The 21,069-nt window shown below is 41.5% G+C and overlaps 1 protein-coding gene across 4 annotated transcripts in view; it reads left to right on the top strand.

Annotated features, from left to right (window-relative positions):
- The window catches only part of LOC140458161 (protein bicaudal D homolog 1-like), a 276,533-nt gene that overhangs the window by 198,259 nt on the left and 57,205 nt on the right, over positions 1-21,069 (top strand). For all 4 annotated transcript variants that reach the window (XM_072552337.1, XM_072552336.1, XM_072552339.1 and 1 more), the window contains exons 6-7: positions 7,453-7,604; positions 14,497-14,704. In XM_072552337.1, coding sequence (XP_072408438.1) covers positions 7,453-7,604; positions 14,497-14,704 — 360 coding nt within the window. The remainder of the gene's footprint in view (positions 1-7,452; positions 7,605-14,496; positions 14,705-21,069) is intronic.

Raw genomic sequence — 21,069 nt, 5'->3', positions numbered from 1 at the left:
TCCTTTTTCCTCGCTCTGCCTGCCTTGGTCCTTCTCTCTGTCTCAGGATTTGTTTCTGATCAGACACACATTTGTGTGTGAGGGACCTGCAGCATTACTGAAGCCTCCTCACACACCCCCATCAGTTCAGTGGGATTGACACGGTGAGCACTTGCTATGTCTGCTCCCCATTCAGGAGGCTAGGCAGCAGCACACTGCATGCAAGACCCCCACCCTGTCCGAACCCCAACCCCTTCCAATTCTGCCTGCCTGGCGTCCAAAACCCATCCAACCTCGACCCCATCCGACCCCTAAGCCCATCCATGCCCCCATCCGCCCCTGCTCCCACTTACATTCTGCCCACCCTATCCGTGCCCCCATGCCCTAACCATCCTGTCCACCCTGTCCAATTGCGACCCACTCCACCCCACCCTCCAGGGCAGCCTGTACAGGACAATGTTGGAGAGATTATCTGCAGAAGGGGGTTAAGGGGATTCAGGGTACATGCCTGTGTAGAACTCCAGGGAAACTGGAGGGAGAGAGAGGGAGGGCGGGAGGTTCGTCATTTGCGGATGGCGCCTGGGCTCCCATCGATGTCCAGGATTGTTCTCGGCAACATTTCAGTAAGTGGAGTTCATTTTTAATCATTGTAAACAAAAGACGCGATCAGTGTTGGAAACACGTCTTTGATGTAATGTTTCTATCGGGACCTCGAGATCTCCTTTGGATAATCTGATATTTGGATAATTGATATTCGGATTATCGAGGTCCCTCTGATGTACTCTTTCACACAGAAACATACTGGCTATTTCTCATGCTTGTCAGTAGGGATCTGTCCGGGATCTTGCTGTACTGCTCATTGAGTTGGCAAATATACTGTACGTTTATTCAACCAAATGTCCACATTGGAAAGTAGATGGAGGCTAATACTTAGTCCAGTTAGGTATGAGCCTCTGTTATCCAGGGGCGTGTTCAGTACCATCAGTTACAGGCACGTTACATGCAGTCCATGGTCAATCATCTGCCCAAGCCCCCCCATTAATTATGAAACTTACAAAGGCACTGTGGGAGATGGAGAGCATTACCTTATTATATGTCAGATAAGGAATACCTACTGAATGCAGTGTAGGTTGAATGTGTCTGAATAAAAGGGGATCAGAGCACAGCAGTCTGTCCCTTTTTGATGGAATGTGTCAATCTCCCCAACCAGTGAGGCATCTTCCCTGCATTGGTGCATGTGCTGAGGTTGAAGCTGAATGAATGATGGAGCTATGGCCCCGGGGAGCTACACGTCACACTGTCTAGAGGAAGGTGCACAGCTCCCATCTGCAGGCTGTGCTGAGACCTGAAAACCTTTTTGTTCCTTCTGTCATCTTCAGCAAGAATCATCTATGTTCCCTGCCACTGTGAGGATCGCCACCGAAGTTAGTGCACGACAGCGACTTCTGGAAGTGGAGGCCATGGTGTGTGAGGCCCCTCCAGGTTGCTGCACAGCTACACCACTTACAGGAAAGTTTGAGAGAGCCGCTGCCTTCCTAAGAAGGAGAACACAGATGCAGGAGGACCAGGGCCAATGATAGGCCTGGGAGCAGCAACAGCCAGAGTGGAGGATGAGTACCTGGAGAGGTCAATGCTGCAGTGCCCCTTGGGCTGTGAGGTATCTACAGGAAGTGTAGATACAGTGCTGTCCATGCTCAGTTCCAGGTCATGGTGGAGTAGATGATATGGCCATTGCAATATGGTTGCACTGCTTGGATCAGACTAGGGGGCCTCCAATATAGCATAGATGTGATGTGACAGATGCTGAAAAACTGTCAGAATTGGAGAAGGACAAGGCAGCAGACTTTAGGGAGGATGAAGCTGTCCCTGAGCGTGACAGACAGGACCTGACTGACATCCAGTTCCAGTAGATGATGGCGGAGTGCAGAAGACCACCATGAACTGTAGAGTAGTCACTTGTCAGCATGCGAGCATTTTGGTTTACACTGTGGGGATGAACTGTAGCCTCTCTTGGTTTTGATTGCGTTCACTTTTGTTGGCTGTAAATTAAGGCTCATGTTTGGAATTTGTCCAAATGCTTGTCTGTATGAGCTATTCCCCTACTGGACAATGACAAACTGCTTGGACATTGGGGGCAGAATAGTGGTGACCTAGAGAGAGCATTTAGATGTGGCTCCAGGCAGATGAACTGTGGGGCACGGCTGTTAAACAGTGACAATAGTGAGAGAATGGTGTATGTGAGGGTCAGCCGTACTGACCATGTGCCATCAGCAGCCTAGCTCTGTGGCTGCTGTGCCATTGTATTGCCAGGGAGGGGAAATGACAACCTGCTTGTCCAGGTGCACAGTGGCCTTTTAACGGTGGCATCAGCTCCCGGGATGCCAGTCTTTCAGCAGGTATCTGCTGAGTGGTGAGTTGTTCAGGGAATGGTGCATTGTAAGAGGGGCAAGAGTTGTGCGAGTGCCGTGACATTGGGTGGTAGTTATTGAAGTGAGTTTGGTGAAAAACAACAGGAGACTTCACTTGGCCACGTGGCAGGAAACCCTCCGAAAAAACACGACAAAACTGACAGAGTCAAAGAAAAGAAGATTCATCCCAAAATTAACAATTCAGCTCTGTTCATCAGAACTTAAGAACTAAGAAGTAATGATTCATCCATTCATTGGTTCAGCATTTTGCTAATTATCAAATCCTTCTGTGGAATTAACCAGAATATTGGAGTGAAGTTGCATTTTTGATGTTTCCCACGTATTGTTGTATATGTAGCTGGAATTAATGGGAATCCAGTTTGTCGTTACATTCTAATTAAGTACTGGCTGAATATTGATTGTGATAGATTTTGAGTTTATGTTTCCCAGCATGCCTAGCAGGGAGATGTAAAGAGGGAAAGGAGAGGAGATAAATAAAATAAGCCTGCGTTACAACTGCCAATATTCATTGTAGGTAGGAGTGGACTTGATTTTGATGTCTCCATTGTTCACTAAGATACAAATATAGAACATAGATAGAACATAGAACAATACAGCATAGAACAGGCCCTTCGGCCCACGATGTTGTGCCGAACTTCTATCCTAGATTAAGCACCCATCCATGTACCTATCCAAATGCCGCTTAAAGGTCGCCAATGATTCTGACTCTACCACTCCCACGGGCAGCGCATTCCATGCCCCCACCACTCTCTGGGTAAAGAACCCACCCCTGACATCTCCCCTATACCTTCCACCCTTCACCTTAAATTTATGTCCCCTTGTAACACTCTGTTGTACCCGGGGAAAAAGTTTCTGACTGTCTACTCTATCTATTCCCCTGATCATCTTATAAACCTCTATCAAGTCACCCCTCATCCTTCGCCGTTCCAACGAGAAAAGGCCTAGAACTCTCAACCTATCCTCGTACAACCTATTCTCCATTCCAGGCAACATCCTGGTAAATCTTCTCTGCACCCTCTCCAAAGCTTCCACATCTTTCCTAAAGTGAGGCGACCAGAACTGTACACAGTACTCCAAATGTGGCCTAACCAAAGTCCTGTACAGCTGCAACATCACTTCACGACTCTTGAATTCAATCCTCACTGTCTAGTGGGGTGAAGGCTACCTGTGTTTCTGGATGATGGGCATTTGCCTCCAGCATGGTATGTTGCCTTTCGCAGCAATGTTTATGCTACAAGGGATAGCATAAGAAACCGAGGAGTGGCTATTATGGTGTTGTGAAATCCATTAGACATTTGTTACAACTAAGTATTATATACAGTACATGCATAATATGGTTGCACACACTTAAATGTCTGAGCTAACCTTAAGCTACTAGATTGCAACAGAGAGCAGCATGCTTTCAATAGTATCTCATGCTTCATGATCCAAGATAAGATGGAGAATGTGATCTTTATATCCTCAGATCGCATACTATGCTAGAGTGATGATGTCACGAAGATGTCTCTTAAAGGTATATTGACATATTGTGACTCTTTAAGGTAAAGTAACATACTGACCATGAGACATTGCACAACATCCTCATTATCACCCATATAGACACATTCCAAATGGATGTACAGAGTTATAAATTGACACATATTGTCAGTTTGATAATTATACAAACAAATAAGACAGAGTTTACAAGATTAACATTTCAAAGCTTTGGAGGTTTGACAACACATCCTTATCTGGTAATTGTATGCCCATCTGGAGAGCTTTACCTATTGTACTTGTTTCACAACTTAGTTATCCTATTCTGAAGATGCGTCACTTGATTGGAAATGTTAACTCTGCTTTCTAATCACAGATGTTGCTAGACCTGCTGAGTTTCTGTTTTTGTTTCAGATTTCCTGCACCTGCAGTTCTTTTTTTTCAGTTATCTTGTTGCTGGTTTCTGTCAGTCAAGATCATCATACAATCATTGTCACAGTGTTCTTCCTACTTTGCAAAAATTCCTACGTAGAGAAGGAATCCATCATAAGGATGTATTTTTCCCCTTGTGTGATGGATAGATCTGAATGGAACATTGTGTGGATATAGGTTGATATATTTGCCATACCTTACACGCATTCACAAGTTGTTGTATATCCTGATGCATCTCTGGCCAGTACACAGATTCATGTGCTCGCTATTTTGTTCATTTTATAACAAAGTGCCCCTGGTGTAACATGGTCATGATATCTTGGCCTAATGCTATTAGGATTATCTTCGCTATTAGAACATGTTTGCCTTGAAAATGACTGTCATGACATACCAAATTCATCTCTGTCTGGCCAAAATGAGCAAATCATCTCAGTCACTTCTGTCAGGTTATCACTGCAACTCTGTAGCTGCTCAACCTTGGTAGTTTCAATTGCAATTGTTAACATTTGGCTCTGGCCAAAAGATAACAGATCATCCTTGACAACTTTATAACTAGAACATCACAATGAAGGTCAATGGGAATATTATGGTCTTTACGTGGGTTGGATAACAGGATAATTGCTTAACATATCAGATGTAATTGTCCAGGTACCTGACATGTATCTCACTTGAGCCATTACCTTAGATATTGTTGACTGCTTTGATTGTGCCATGTGGGTCTGTTCTTCCACAGTCAACGTGGTTTGTATCTATGAAGTGCTATGAAATGTAGTGTATTTGTGCACAGTGGTAGTTCTCCCACTGTGGGCTATTGATATCTCCAAGATAGAAGATTTCAGAATATCAGAATGAGCTTGTGTATTGGCACTGCAGTGTGATTCTGCCAGTGCATAAAATTGGTGAGACATTATATCCCTGTTCGATACCCTCTCATATCAAGTGATATTCCATGGTACAGCCTGAGGTTAGGGTTAGGGTTAGGATGTGTAGTTGTGATATGTTGACTGTAGCTCCCCTCTTGATTTTAGCTTTGTGTATGTCATCCTGCCTTCTCTGGACATATGATCTCAATGATTGCAAAAGCTTCTGATTGCCTTATACTGTCAATATGGTGTTTGAGATTAACAGTATAGAAAGCTTGGTCATCTCCTGAAACCTGCCTTTAACTTGAGTGACTCTGAACTTCATTGATGTGTTTGTGCTTTGTACCTTCTTAACACTTCCCATGCAGCCAGTGTTGTGGTGTTGTGGCATCTTTTTGCTCCCCTGTGTCCTGATCTAGGGACCAGCTTGGCCTTTGGAACCAAACTGCCTGAACACGTGTGCCCAATGTCCCTTGGTGCCACATATTTCACAGTGTCTGAAAAGCTAGAACAAATGGCAGTTGTCACACATTTTGTTGGTTTGGTGTACTGTGCATTAGTGTTGGATGCACCTCAAGCCTGTGATTGTTGTTGGCCTGCCACTGTGGCTTCATACCTGTGTCCACCTTTAAGTAATGACCCTTTCCTCTTGCCCTGATGTTCATTCCTAAAAGCTTTAATTGGTGTAAAGACAATGACTAACTCAGTGAGACTCTCTGCCAGTTCCTCTTTGCAAAAAATCAAACTCGTGCCCTTTACTGTGGTATCCTCTGAGAAACTGGTCAATTGGCTTTCGGATTTGCAATTTGTTTGACACAAATTGGAATCTATGAATCCTATAGTTAAGTCATACCTTGAGCTGGACTTGCTGGATTTTGGCTGGATTTCTCAATTATCAATGGATAGACTAGGTGTGTTCAATTTGCATTGTCCCTCCTTGCCAGTAGTAAATAAGGTTTTTAAAGTTCTTTTCTCAGGATCACCCATCACTTGTTTTGTAAAACAGAACTGTAAATGTTGTCTGAATAGTTGTAATGTGGTAAAAGTGTCACTGGGTGCTTAGTCTATAATGAGGTATTTGCAATCCATGAATGCACATTATAAAAATTTGCGCTGTGCCAGCTTAGGCAATGTACTGCTTCACTGGCCTTGGCTCCTTTCAAACTGCTGTTTTAAGATTTGTAGATTTTGCTGCTCCTCGGATGCTGACTGAACCGCTGTGCTCTTCCAGCACCACTAATCCAGAATCTGGTTTCCAGCATCTGCAGTCATTGTTTTTACCTTGTTGTAACAATGCTCATGCTTTCCCTGCTGACATCAGAAAATGGGCATATTGTGGTACTGAAGAGTCTAACAGATACTTATTACAGCCAAACATTATACACAAATATTACAGCACAAGTATTTGGATTAACATTAAGCTCTTAGATTACAACAGAGAGCAGTGAGTTTTCAAAAGCATGTCATGCTTCAAATGATCCAAGGTAAGATGGAAAATGAGACCTTTATACCCTCAGTCACATACTATGATACATTGGCAATGTTATGAACATGTCCCTTCAGGGTATACTAACCTTGAGACATAACATAAAAGTGGAACTATATCTAATATTGGTTGTTGTCTTCAGAAGAGCTGGGAAAGTAAAATATCCTAACAGTAAGTCCATGGAATATTTCTGAATTCCGCTGGACTACAGAATTTTATGAAATTGGAAATTTTAATCTGAAGAGATCAAGATAATACACTGGGAATGTCAACCTTCCTGACCTTGTAAAAGATTATTGGTATTGTTTAAGGGCTCTGCCATTGTCTATGAGATGTGTATTGCAGGTTCAATACTAGTGCCTGGGTTGAGCAGAGGAATGGGTCATAAAAATCTCATGAATGTCCAATGAGTGCACCCTCAGAAATATCAAGTCACTGTCTGAGCCCAAGTGATAGATGCAGCTTGTCACTTTAGCCTTATTGCAGTTATCATGCATGGTGATGATTGTGAGTACAGCAGACACACAGTCAATATCTTACACCTGAGATTTGTTTCCTATTGGCAGCTCTGGAATGATTTATCCCAATGTCATTTGGAGGAGGAGACTGACTGGCAGTGCATGGCCACTAACAGTTTAAAGGGAATAGAGAGTGGGAAGCGTTTGTAACCGTGAACTTACTAAAATTTTAAACATTTGCTCATTTGTTAAAAATAGGATTTCCAGTGTTGTCCATGGGGATTTGCTGTGTAGCTTTTATTCTAACCTTTTCTTGCTGTTAATGTTTGCAGACAGCAGAAATTGCCCTGGCAAATCTAAAGAGTAAATATGAAAATGAGAAAACTATGGTGACTGAGACAATGATGAAACTGCGAAACGAACTCAAGGCCCTGAAGGAGGATGCAGCGACCTTCTCGTCCTTACGTGCCATGTTTGCCACCAGGTGAGAATGCTGTAATTTCTTCACAGTCGCAAATTAAAGTTTAAGTATTGTTTGGGGGAGGGGGAGTGAGCAAGGTTCCAACATTTACACTGAAAGAAGTCAGTTACTTTTCGACTGTTGGACACCCACATTACACAGGAGGTTTGTTGGGTCAGTCTCATTGGATGGAGCATAGAACAAATCTGTTGTGGGGAGTTTGATGGTATTCAAACTTTTAGCTCCATGTCAATCCTGACCAGGAAATAACACTTTCTAGTATTGAATTCAAGATAGGTTCATCTTTATATTTTATCCCAATGATTGCCACTCCATTGCCTTATACTCTACATATGCTTACTGGTCCGTTAATTCAAGGATCAATAATGATAGAAGGAAGAATTATACCTTATGTCATTAGCATGTCTAATCCACTGGACTTCTCTAACCAATGTGCATTTTGAGGGCATTTATTTCATCTCATGTTTCAAGAAGATAAGTACATGTAATTGTAGATCAAGTTTATTACAGTGAATGCCTATTAACAGGACACCTACAAAGCTAAGTCTCCCAGTGAATTGCTCCCATCTCGAGCAGTATTTACAAGAGGGACTGGGCACAGACCTTGACCATCTGCTTGGCCAAAGAAACCTCATGATGCCTAATAGAGACAGCAAGGAAATGTGAAGACAAGATGTAATATATGCTACTTCTGTGTAGACTTTTAGTAACTGATGCAGCTGTATGTTTAAAAAGAACGATTCAAAAATTAGCATTCAAAAATTAACATTTTCTGTTTGCAGTAACAACTGTTGGTTAAGCTTTTTTAAACAGCTAACAAAGTATATTTCCCCTGGAACAAGTGCAAAGTTAAAGGGCACAGTCTTTGTAAAGGAATTGTTTGGCACATCTTTTTATCCAAAACAAATTGCATGGAATACATAGCACAGAAACGGATCATTTAGTACACTTGCCCATTCTTGCTTCACACAAACCTAAAACAGGACAGTAACAAGGAACTGTCTGTTTATTCACAACAGCATGGTACATGTTTTCCAATGATTTGTTCTTGCAGTTACCCTGTATCATGTGTTTGTAACCTGATGAAAAGGTTTACCAAACATTTACCGATGAAAACAGTGACCCTTACAATGCGGGTAAAAAAGTCAATGAGAAGAGACTTTCCTAACTGCGTTTACATTTCAGATGGATTGTATTCGTTGGAGTTTAGAAGATTAAGGGGAGATCTAATAGAGACGTACAAAATAATACATGGCTTTGAAAAGGTGGATGCTAGAAAATTGTTTCTGTTAGGCGAGGAGACTAGGACCCGTGGACACAGCCTTAGAATTAGAGGGGGTCATTTCAGAACGGAAATGCGGAGACATTTCTTCAGCCAGAGAGTGGTGGGCCTGTGGAATTCATTGCCATGGAGTGCAGTGGAAGCCGGGACGCTAAATGTCTTCAAGGCCGAGATTGATAGGTTCTTGTTGTCTAGAGGAATTAAGGGCTACGGGGAGAACGCTGGCAAGTGGAGCTGAAATGCGCATCAGCCATGATTGAATGGCGGAGTAGACTCGATGGGCCGAATGGCCTTACTTCCACTCCTATGTCTTATGGTCTTATGGATTCTCCCCACATTCTCTGGGAAAACAGTTGGAGGGCGGGTCTTCTGAGGGATTGGGTAGGTAGATGGATTGCATCAGGACACAGCCCCACCAAATAATTCCCCCTCATTTTAATCCCAGCTCAAGTTCTCACTGCAATCTTTTATTTGAGATGTAATTTTCAAGGACCTTATCCTCATACTGTTTTCCTTCCATAATGTAACAAGCTTTTCATTTCCCTTGGCACCTTTCCATCGACAATATTTTCTTCTCTGTTGAGAAAACAGGCATTTATTCTCAATTACTTTTCAGCCTCATAGATTCATAGAGGTATACAGCACAGAAACAGACCCTTCGGATCAATTCGTTCATGCTGACCAGATATCCTACATTAATCTAGTCCCATTTGCCAGCATTTGGCCCATATCTCTCTAAACCCTTCTTATTCATGTACCCATCCGGATTTCTTTTAAATGTTGTATTCGTACCAGCCTCCACCACTTCCTCTGGCAGCTTGCTCCATACACACACCACCCTCTGTATGAAAAAATTGCCCCTTAGGTCCCTTTTAAATCTTTCCCCTCTCATCTTAAACCTATGCCCTCTAGTTTTAGACTCCCCTACCCCAGGGAAAAGACTTTGTCTATTTACCCTATCCATGCCCCTCATGATTTTATAAAGCTCTATAAGGTCACCCCTCAGCCTCCGATGTTCCAGGGAATACAGCCCCAACCTACTCAGCGTCTCCCTATGGTTGAAATCCTTCAACCCTGGCAACATTCTTGTAAATATTCTCTGAACCCTTTCAAGTTTTTACAGCATCCTTCCTATAGCAGGAGATTCCACCTGCCACTAGGTGATTTGATGGAAAACAATTCATCATAAATTCTGACTCAAAGAAGAAGCACATCAATATATCAATTGTTGGTATAGACAACAGAGGAAAAGTTATCAGTCGGGAACAAAATGCTGCAATTCAAAAATATTCTATGCACTGAGTAATAATGTATAATTGAATGCTGAATACAGTGGAATCTTCTAACAAAATAGATGTGTGTTTTACTTCATAATCCAGCATGTTTTTCCGTTCATAATTACCCTTCAGAGATTGATGATGACTCAGCAACTGTGAAAGAAAAGTGATATAATTCCAAATGGGAATAGTGACAAGGAGGAGAACTTGTAGGTGAAGTGTTCTCTTGGGTCTCCTGCCATTCTCCCTCTCGGTGGTGGATGTCATGGGTTTGAAAACTGCAATTGAAGAAGGCTTGCTGAGTTGCTGCAGTGCATGTGATATATATAACAAACTATGGTCAGGTGGTTGCCTTCTCTCATGCTAGAGGTAGCAACATCCTGGCACTTGCATGTTATGAATATTACTAGGTACATATCAGTCCAAGCCTGTGTGTAATTTTCCGAAAATTGGCTTTACAAGGGCTTGCACTAAAATGCTCTTTATGTTATTAAACTACAAACTCATGCTCTTGTATTCCCAAGTGGTGAGTATTTCTTCATCGCAGCAGCATCGGTGTGTCCAAGTGAATCCAAGGGAAGGAGAAACAAACAGATGGTAAATTACTCATAATAAATATCTTACACTGAGATAAAGCAATTTGACAATTTTACAATGGGTGGATACAAGTGTAATTCCAGTTTGTGCTGGTGCATCAACGGTGATTGGAAAGAGATGAGACATAATCATTAACATTTGTTTCCCTGTTTAGAGATTTAGGATGAAGAGAAAATCATTTTAATTAATGGATAACTATTGATTCTTCTGTGGCTTATATGGCCATCTTTGTGAATTATTGGAAGAGGACTAAGCCCCTGATATAACCATCAGTCTTATTTCACAATTGCATCTTGCTTTATCCCCTCCATAATCTGGCAGTTGCTGTACTAATTAGACTTCAGGATGTGAACTCCTTATATCTTCAAAAGATGTCTTCAGAAGTCACTGAATTCAGCAGACTTGTACAAAAAATAAACACTTGTACAACCTCAAGCCTAGACCTCAAAAAGGCAGTAATACAAAGATTTGCTAAACATGTGGAAATGTCTGGCTAGAAGTGTATTCAATTCTGTACATCACAGGAGGGATATGTTGGCTTACAGTAGGTGCAATGCAAATCCACCAGCCACACTTTTCATTAGAAAACACAGTAACACTAGAGAACCATGATGGGCAGATGTTATGAATCTTCCATTCATTAAGGGACATGGAACAAATCCAGTGGAATATAGACAGTTAGATTAACATCAATGGTGGGAAAGTTGATGGGATCCTTAATTCAAGATGTAATAGAAAAATATTTAGAAACTGGAAATGCTTAAGAGTAGTCAGCATAAATTCCATAAGGAAAGGTTGTGCTTGACTAACATTATTTAATTATTGCTTTAAGAATTAAAAGAGTAGATAAGTGAAATGCAACTGAACCATATTTTGGGGATTTTTAAATACCTTTCTTTGTGTATCACTTGGTTGATTCAAAATTAAATTCAGTTCATATGGAATCAGGGGACTAGTAGTGAATGGATTGCAAAGCCATTATCAAACAAAACAGATGAGTTTAAGGTATTTTCTCAGTCTAGCAAAAGGCAGGAATATGTCTTCCAAATTATTGATATTGAAACTGCTGCTGTTCACTATTTACCTAAATGAGTTGGACTGAGCAATTTCAAAATCTTAGGTTAACACTAAGTTGGGGCTATAGTTAATATAGAAGAGTACAGTAACAAATAATGGAAAGATTACAATAACTTAGATTTATAAAGCTTCTTTGTAGTAAAATATCCAAAGGCATTTCACTGGAGTTATCAAATAAAATGCATTTGTTAGGCCTCGTAAGGTGATAGATTAAAATTTAGTCAAAGAAGTTGAAGAGAGTCATTTCAAGCAATACGGTAAAGGAGAAGAGGGAGGGTGGGAGATGAAATTCTCAGGAAATGGGACCTAGCAATTGATGGCATAGCTGACAATATAATTAGATTCCCATAAGACTAGAATGGAGTTTTGGGGAGTAGTTTGGAGGGAGATGACGAGGTCGTATGGCTGGAGGAGGTTGGAGATAGCTAAGTTATGAGGTGTTTTAGTTACAAGGATCAGCATGTCAAGGCCGTCATAAACAAGGTGCCAGTAGAAGTTAGTTTGGACAAAATGTTATGTGAGTTGAACTTGAGTGGGATAGAATGTGGGCAGCAGAGTTTTCCATGAACCTCCCCTCCCCCCCAAATGGAGGGTGAAGGTGAGAGTCAAACTATCCGCCACTCATCCAATATCTAACCACCCTTTATGATTATGCCATACATATACATACTGCTTCCCTTTATATTTATCAACATAAACCTATGTGGAGGGACTTCTCTGGTGTTTGTTTATAGTCCTGAACTGGTCAAAAGGAAATTTGTCACAATCTAATGAGAGATTTTGAGAAGATTTGCAGCTCAGGTTGAGGTTCTGGATGTAGGTTTGTTCGCTGAGCTGGAAGGTTCATTTTCCGACGTTTCATCACCATATTAGGTAACAACTTCAGTGAGCCTCCCGGAGGAGAGGAAAACGTCGGAAAATGAACCTTCCAGCTTAGCGAACAAACCTACATCCACAAACGGGAGAGATTAAATTTAACCAGAACCAAACCAATGTTGCCAATGGATCATGACAAATTTTGATTAAAATAAGTGTCTTGTCCTTCAAATTTTATTTACTTTCCTATGTACAGGAAAATACCAGACCCCCGCTTAGCATATTTGCATTATCAGTTCGTTACAGTCCTTTTGAGAAAAATTCTATGTAACCTTGACGTTTTTCATGGGCACTTATCCATTATTTATCGTTGTTAATCAATACCTGTCAGCAAGGCATTGTGTATACCTTCATCAAATTACTGAAGTTTGCTGTGTAGCTCATGTTCCAAGGTTTCCTATGCCTCATGCTATATCGGGTTATATAACAAGTCATCATCAGCCACAGTGCTGTTCACGTAGTTGATGAATAGAATTCCCTCTGATAGATTAGCATTATACTGAGTCAGATAGACTAATAGCATATCAACTTCGATCTTATACTGTGCTGAATCAGTTGACCCGAGGCAGGGGCACTGAGATGGCTTCAGCATGCTGCAGTTAAAGAGGGGAAAATCAACCAAGATTCACACTCCTAATCATTATCAAGCTAATCCTATTGGGAAGTATTCATCAATGTAGAACTGGAAAAACATGCTTGGACTTGACACTGATCACTGTGTTCACATATCCATTCAACATTCACTGCCTGAGATGCATACAGAATGGTGAAGCGTTGAGCTACATAACCGTGGTAGTTAATACCTTTCTCAGAGGAGGAGAGAAAGTGGAAAATAAAAGGACCAACAATCACAATATTATTTTTCAAAAATTTCCATTTAAAGGAGCTTTGCATTCATGAATATAGACTCTGCCAAAGCATTTGTTTCATTTGTTTATAGACACATAAAGGAATCTCATTAAAATACACTATGATAGCACTAATGCATGAAATCACCCAATGAACGTCTCTTCAAGTAATGAAAGTTTCTCGAAAACTTTTTCCCGCTCCTTTATAAGAGTCAGAGGAGCTGTATTTTGTATCAGGCAGTTAAAAACGATGGTGACTAGTAAAAGCTTGCCCTGGAAGTGCATCCCAGGAATGTTAGCATTATTTTAAAAATACCAATTGCAGAAGGGAATGGCAAACAGGATGTAGCTGCTCTCGGTACGGTAATAGTAGTAATCCTACTGACAACATGGAACGGAAGGATTATTAAACGGACATCAACTCCTCATGTCCATTCCATTGTTATACTGTGAGTTGGAGGCTATGGGATTCTGTAAGCCTTATAGATAGAATCCCTACAGCGTGGCGACAATTCCACACCAATGCTCCAAGGTCCATTCCCCAACCCTATTAGTCTACATTTACCCTTGACTAATGCACCTAATCTATGTCCCTGAACACTATGGACAATTTACACAGACACTGGGAGAATGTGCAAAGTCCAAACAGTTGCCCAACGTTGGAATTGAAGCCAGGTCTCTGGTGCTCTAGTGACAGTACTGCTAACCACTGGGCTACTGTTTCACCCTATGGGCATACTGAAACAATTCATAGTATTCAGTGACCAGTCTGTGCCTACCTCAGGAGTTAAGTACTTGTTATCTGTAACGTTTATTTCTGAAGTTCCTTCTGCATTTTTATTGCTGTGTTTCTTCCATTGAGATAGTTAAGCTGGAGTAAACCGTTACACCCATATGGAGTGTCTGATTCCCTGTTGTCCTGCAACCCTTTTCTTTAGGTGTGATGAGTATGTGACACAACTGGATGACATGCAACGGCAGCTGGCAGCGGCCGAGGATGAGAAGAAGACGCTGAACTCCCTGCTGCGCATGGCCATTCAGCAGAAGCTAGCCCTTACGCAGCGGCTCGAGGACCTGGAGTTCGACCACGAGCAGTCTCGGCGGAGCAAAAGCAAGCCGGGGAAGAGTAAAGCTGGCAGTCCTAAAGTAAGTGCGGAAGCAGCGGCAGGCGGAATGCCTATTCCAGCTGCCATAGACATTCTGACATTGCTTAGTCAAAGCCCAGAGCAATAAAGTGAGGAACAAACGGTTGACAGTGGTGCTTATAGAACGAGACCATGCAGTGACACTGATAGAACGGTGCCAAAGAGTGCTTGTTAGCCTACAAGAAAAAAGAGGAATAACACAGTCGATTTAAGGGGGTATGATTGCACCTACCCCTACCCCTACCCCTCCCCTTTTAAAAAGAAAGTTATCACAGCTACGAATTTGTGCCTTTATTTTGCATTAATACATTTTCCATTGGGTTAAATTACACTTTAAAGGGAGGCGACGTGTCTGGATTTATTTCTGCTTAACCTTAATTGCCTCAACAGTTTCTAGAAGTTTGCATGACACAAATGCTGTCATGAGGGAGGGAGGGTGACTATGTGGTCGCAACATTGATGCTGATACCCTTTCGTTAGAGACTCCAACTCTTTGAAGCCTGTTCCACTCAATGGAAGAGCTTTGTCCGAATGTGCACAGCTAAGTGGCATGTTTTGTGATAGTGACGGGAGAGCGTCCATTACTGTGGTCTGCAGAGATTGGTGAGGCCGGAGCACACTTTATGTTTTGAGGAAGCTTGCACGGGGAAGGTGATTACATAGAGGATGTGTGAAGGAGGCTTCAGTAAACATCTTTAAAGGGAAATGCCATTTTTAAAGCCGTAAGCTGCCTTCTCATCACCTCTACTACTCATTTACCTCCTTGAAGGATTTGCTTTTTTTGGATGTTTTCCAAATTCAAGAATAATCATCTGGGCTGCATTTTTACTTGTGGCTATAGTGGATGGTGAACTGTGACTGGGGCCCCACAGTCCGGTCAAGGTAATGTTTGATATTTCCCGTTCTGAACAGATGAAATGCACTCATCTGTGACTGACAAGTTGTGACAGTCCCTGGAGAAAAGCCATCCTCTGGTTTGAATAATGCATGCCATCTTGAGTATTAACAAAGCATTTCAGTTGTCTCTAAGCCCTAGGGGTTAGTCAGAGGCTGGAGTGCAGTGCAATAATTCCACTGAGGAGCTTAGACAGTGGTGAAAACTATCAATGAAATCCCAGTGGTTTATAAATGCCTCATAAGATAGTGAAGAAATTCAGCCTATAACAGTATTCAGTATGTTTGATTTTGTGTGCTATTCAAGCGCAAATACTTCAGTATTTGGAATCCCTGCTTTTTGATGTTGAAGGTCAGCTGTCACAGCACCAGAATGATGAAGTGTATGTAGAAAGATGTTGGAATACACGTACAGAAATAGACAACTATTATGTGATAGGCAGTGATACAATGTATTTTAATTGATTTTGATGAAAAGTATAGTAAACAGAGAGCAACAAAGTATTTTAGTGATCTTTGATGTGATGTGCTCTGTAGGGTTACTCATCAAGCTTGGCCACTAGGGGGCACACAAAACTACGATTCACAGTCTTCTAAATGATGATTGAAAACAATAGCTTCTGTTCCAGGTCTGGTTTGACCAATTTGACCTAATTTCACAGCTGGACAGGGAATGCCTCTTTTTTTAAACAAAATCTCAGTTTAAACTTTTCACAAGATGTCTTAAAGCATTCTTAAGAGTGTTTCAGGACAATTTGGTTTTGTTCTGGCTGCACACGATCACAGAAGACAGGCACAGAATTGTAGTGACAATGTGAACTCACTGCTGGGTTTTGGATTGTTAGAGAGTGCTGGGAAGATCCAGAAATGTTCTGCATCAAAACTCTGCTTGAGTACTGCCAGTTTAGGGACCGAAAAGACCTCACAGTCTAGCAGACACACAATTATCTGCTGGGTAACAAAGCCATTTTTAAAATAAATATAATCACAGCTGCAGTCAGATTATAATGACATCAGTGACTTTCCTGTAGTTACCAATCCAGTAAAATGCCTTTCAGTAACTTCTTGCAGAGAATTGCCCAATTTATGCTTGTGGATTCCAGTTCCTTAATGTATAGCGCCATAATCAACAGTCTAGAACATGCACTTCCTGAAAATAAAATAGATTGTTTCAAATTTACATTAGTCCCTTTTCCATTTTAATATTTCATAGAGATGATACAATATATCAACACCGTCATTTAAATCTAACTCACTGAATAAACTTTTAATCATTATTAATGATTTTAGTGTACAATATTTAACTCAGGTAAAATATCTATATTAAGGGTCTTGTCAAAAGAAAGTTTTGACTAACTTTGTTAATTTGAAAGCTTACTTGCTGTGATGTAAAATACATCATGTACTTGTGATTGATGGAGTTCTATCTTGTGATATTTTTATGATATTCCTGTATTATGTATTTCATATAATGTTTAAGAGAGGCCAAGTATAACAAACCAATTATGCTTAAATTAAATAACAACGAGGAGCTTTTTTTTGTCCTTTTCCTTGTGTTTATGTGTGTATAAGAGAGGGAAGTGGAACACACATCCAGTGTGTGTGAAGTGTTGCACTGCAACAGATGGTCTCTCTTTTTGCAACTTTGGATGCTCTGTTCTCCTGACCAATGCCTGACCAGCAAGAATCCTATTTTCCCATATCAGAATCATGCCATGAGTTCTGAACGTGCAGAAGTGGTCACTGTGGAGCAATCTGAGGCCCTATGCTACTGTTACTTCATGCATTAGGCAGGCATCAGAAAATATTGGGTACACTGTCCACGTTTTTCCTTTCATTAATGAAATAGATGGAAAATCAAAAGCAAAGCATCCATAATTTTCTGGTAAGTCATCCAGCATGTGCACAGTCCTGCAATAGTTACTGTGTCTCAGAAATTTCCACTCATTAATGCAGAACTGAGAATTGTGTAAAGTAACAAGTCATCAACACGTTTCACACATTTCATTATTTTTACTTCCTTTGTAGTAATTGGAAATTTAAAAAAGCACAAGAGGTGTAGAATGGGCTGGTGACTCATTGTCATGGCTTTACACCATTACAAAAAGTCAAGATTTCTCTCTTAGCCGACACCATTGAAGATGAACTTTGTTGTGTAAGGGTTGGATGAAATTTGCCAGGTCCTCAATAATACTAAATTTGTGAATAATATAATATGCTCAGACCTGTTTTGGGAAAAAGATAAAGTGAAAATGGAGCTTCCCAAGTTTTGAAAATTAATAAAATATTGGATAAATTCAAGAAATCTATTAGATAGATAGGAAGAGACATGTATCATTTTTCTATTCTTGTTGGATCAAAATTAGACATATTATGTTGTTAAAACATATTGTTTTGGGGGATCTAAGATGGCGGCGATCTGAGAAGATCACACTGCAGAGCTTCACATCACAGCAGGAGCAGGACAGTCCTTTAACCCACCCAACCCAGGTCATCAGGATTTCTTGGGGCGTTGGAAAGATTGTGGAGCCCCAAGAAACATTTAAAAATTGACTTACCTGTGTTTTCAGCTGTCCAGAAATGCCTAAAAAGGGAGGAGGAGGATCCGAGGCCGGGTCTGCAGCTCAGCCTGCAGCAGCCTCGGAGCCAATTACTCTCCAGGACCTGATGAACCAGCTCTCGAAATCTCGCGAGATGTTGGGGAAACAGATTGAAGATAAGCAGGCTCCAGTCTCTCTCATGCTGCAGAAGCATGAGCAGCAGCTGGGAGACCTGGAGAAGAGGACGGATGGGGTGGAGCACACGGTCACAGTGGTGGAAGCTGATGCCAGTTCATTCAAGGAAAAGATCCAAGCCCTGAAGACGCAGGTTCGTAATTTACGTGACCAAGTGGATGATCTTGAAAACAGGGGCAGGAGAAAAAGCATTCGGATCATTGGTCTGCCTGAGGGTAAGGAAGGTGAGTGGCCTGTGGAATTTGTTGAAGATTGGCTTCCGAAATTCCTTGACTTGGAGACTGGCATGAGAGGATTGAAGATAGAGAGGGCTCACTGGATCACAGCACGGAGGGCGGGTCTGGGTCAACGCCCTCATCCATTCCTGGTGCGGTTCCATCATTACCGGGATGAGGAGAGAGTCATGGAGGCTTCCAGACTCCAGGGGAAGGATCCAAAGGCCCTAATTTATGAGGGGTCTAAGATCATGTTTTTTCAGGACTTTTCAGCGACGGTGATCCAGAAACGAAAATTGTATGATGGTGTCAAGAGAAGATTGAAGGAGCTTGGGATTCAGTTCTCCCCGAGATATCCGGCAGTGCTTCGGATCACCTTAGATGGATCCATGCATCTCTTTGACACATCGGAGAAGGCAAGAGACTTTGTGGACAAACTAACCTAATTTAAACAATTGTAGTATGTAAAAATATCGCTGCTTGGGTATGCGTTTATCATTCTGTAAAAGAAATGGAGGAAATCCGGTTGGAGCTTTGTTTTTCCCTATTTTTTACCTCTATTGAGAATAATTTGGTTCAAACTATGTCTGGCGATGGTTAAGATGTACATTTTAAATTTCTAAGTTAGGACATACCAAAGGATGGATGGGGTATTTATTCCCCCCTTTTTTTAATAAAAGAATGTTTTTTTATTCATATTGATATTCTATGGGGTGTTTATTCTTTTTAGCTTGTGCTTGCGATGCGGCTCTAGCTGGGAGAAGTGAAGGTGGTTGAGATGGTTAAATGCCTATTTATGGGCAGTTCGGGACGGATAGTTGCCCCCTCTGGGCAGGGAGTGAGTTCCCCTACTCAGCGCTATTGGCGCTTTATATGTTGGTTTGTTTTCTGGTTTTTGTTGTTTTTTATTTTTAATAATTTTGTATGTTTGTTAAATGTAGTGGTTTTAGTTTATGTAGTTTTTATATTTGGTGGATCATGCGACATTAAGGCTCAGCAATTTGTGGTTTGGGTTCCTCCTCTCTGGAATTTAAATGTAATTGTAGAAGATTATGGCTAATGATTTGATTAAATGGTGTACCTGGAATATCAAGGGAAGTCACTCACCAATTAAGAGGAAAAAGGTACTTTTGAGTCTTAGAAAGGAGAAGGTGGATATTGCTTTGTTACAGGAGACACATTTGGATGACAAGGAGCATCTGAAGTTACAGCAGAATGGCTTTGACCGAGTTTATTTTTCATCATTTAATACCAAAGTAGGGGAGTGGCTATATTGGTAAGGAAAAATCTCTCACTTAAATTGTTGGAATGTGTTAAAGATACATATGGGAGGTTTGTAATTCTTAAAGCCTTGATAAATGGGGAAGAATATGGCATTTTAAATGTTTATTGTCCCCCAGCTCATCCTCTTAAATTCTTGGTAGATGCTTTTTCTAAACTGATAAGTCTCAAGTCTCGGCACATCATTATAGGGGGAGATTTTAACTGCCTCATGGACCCCAGAGTAGACAGGTTGCCTAAAGGTCCCTCAATACCCTCTGCACAAACTAAACAGTTATTGGGTTTGTGTGGGGAATTAGGGTTGGTGGACGTCTGGAGGTGTCTCCACCCTACAGGTAGGGATTTCACGTTTTTCTCATATCCGCCCAGATGTCACACGAGGATTGATATTTTTCTGACCCCTGCAGTAACCCTGGATCTGGTAGCAACCTGTACGATTGGTAATATCGCCATCTCTGATCATGCTCCAGTGTACCTCATGGTTAAAATTAAGGATGTTACAGTGGATTCAAGGTACTGGCGAATGGACCCCTTTATTCTCATGGACAGCAAGTTTGTGGAGTATTTCTCTAGGGAATTTCGGGCATTCCTAGACATCAACATAGGCTCAGTGTAGCTCATCTGTTCTCTGGGAAACTGCCAAAGCTTATGCCAGAGGGTTAGTTATTTCATATTCCACCAGTAGGAAGCGGCAGAAGGGTGAGCAGCAACGTCTCCTTGAAGCACAGTTGAAGGCAGCCGAGAAGACCTATTTTGACAGACCCTTGTTGGTCAAACTACAGAGGATTACGGCACTGCGGTCTGCACTAAATTCCGTGCTCATGCAGATGGTAAGGAAGGAGCTGGCTTTTGCAAAGCAAAGGTTATACGAGCATGGTGACAAGCCAGGCAAATACTTAGCATACCTTGCCAGAAAGAGAAGTGCCCCACAAACCATTACAGCGATTAGGGAAGGGTCTGGGAACCTAACATGTGATTCTAAAAAGATTAATGTGGCATTCCAGAGATTCTACTCTAAGTTATATCAATCTGAGAATTGTGAGGAGGGGCAGGCAAAAATGGACTCCTTTTTTAGAGATCTGAAGCTCCCAGGTGTGACTCCCGAACAACAGTCCTTTCTCAATGCCCCATTATCAGAGCAAGAAGTGCAAGAATCTGTGAGGCAGCTTCAGAGTGGAAAGGCACTCAGTCCTGATGGACTTCCCAGTGAATTCTATAAGGAATTTATAAGTATACTGTCA

The sequence above is a fragment of the Chiloscyllium punctatum genome, chromosome 32, assembly GCF_047496795.1.
Source record: "Chiloscyllium punctatum isolate Juve2018m chromosome 32, sChiPun1.3, whole genome shotgun sequence".
NCBI classification, from domain to species: domain Eukaryota; kingdom Metazoa; phylum Chordata; class Chondrichthyes; order Orectolobiformes; family Hemiscylliidae; genus Chiloscyllium; species Chiloscyllium punctatum.
The sequence above is the reverse complement of the archived record's forward strand: the minus strand, read 5'-3'. Positions and strand labels throughout refer to the sequence as shown.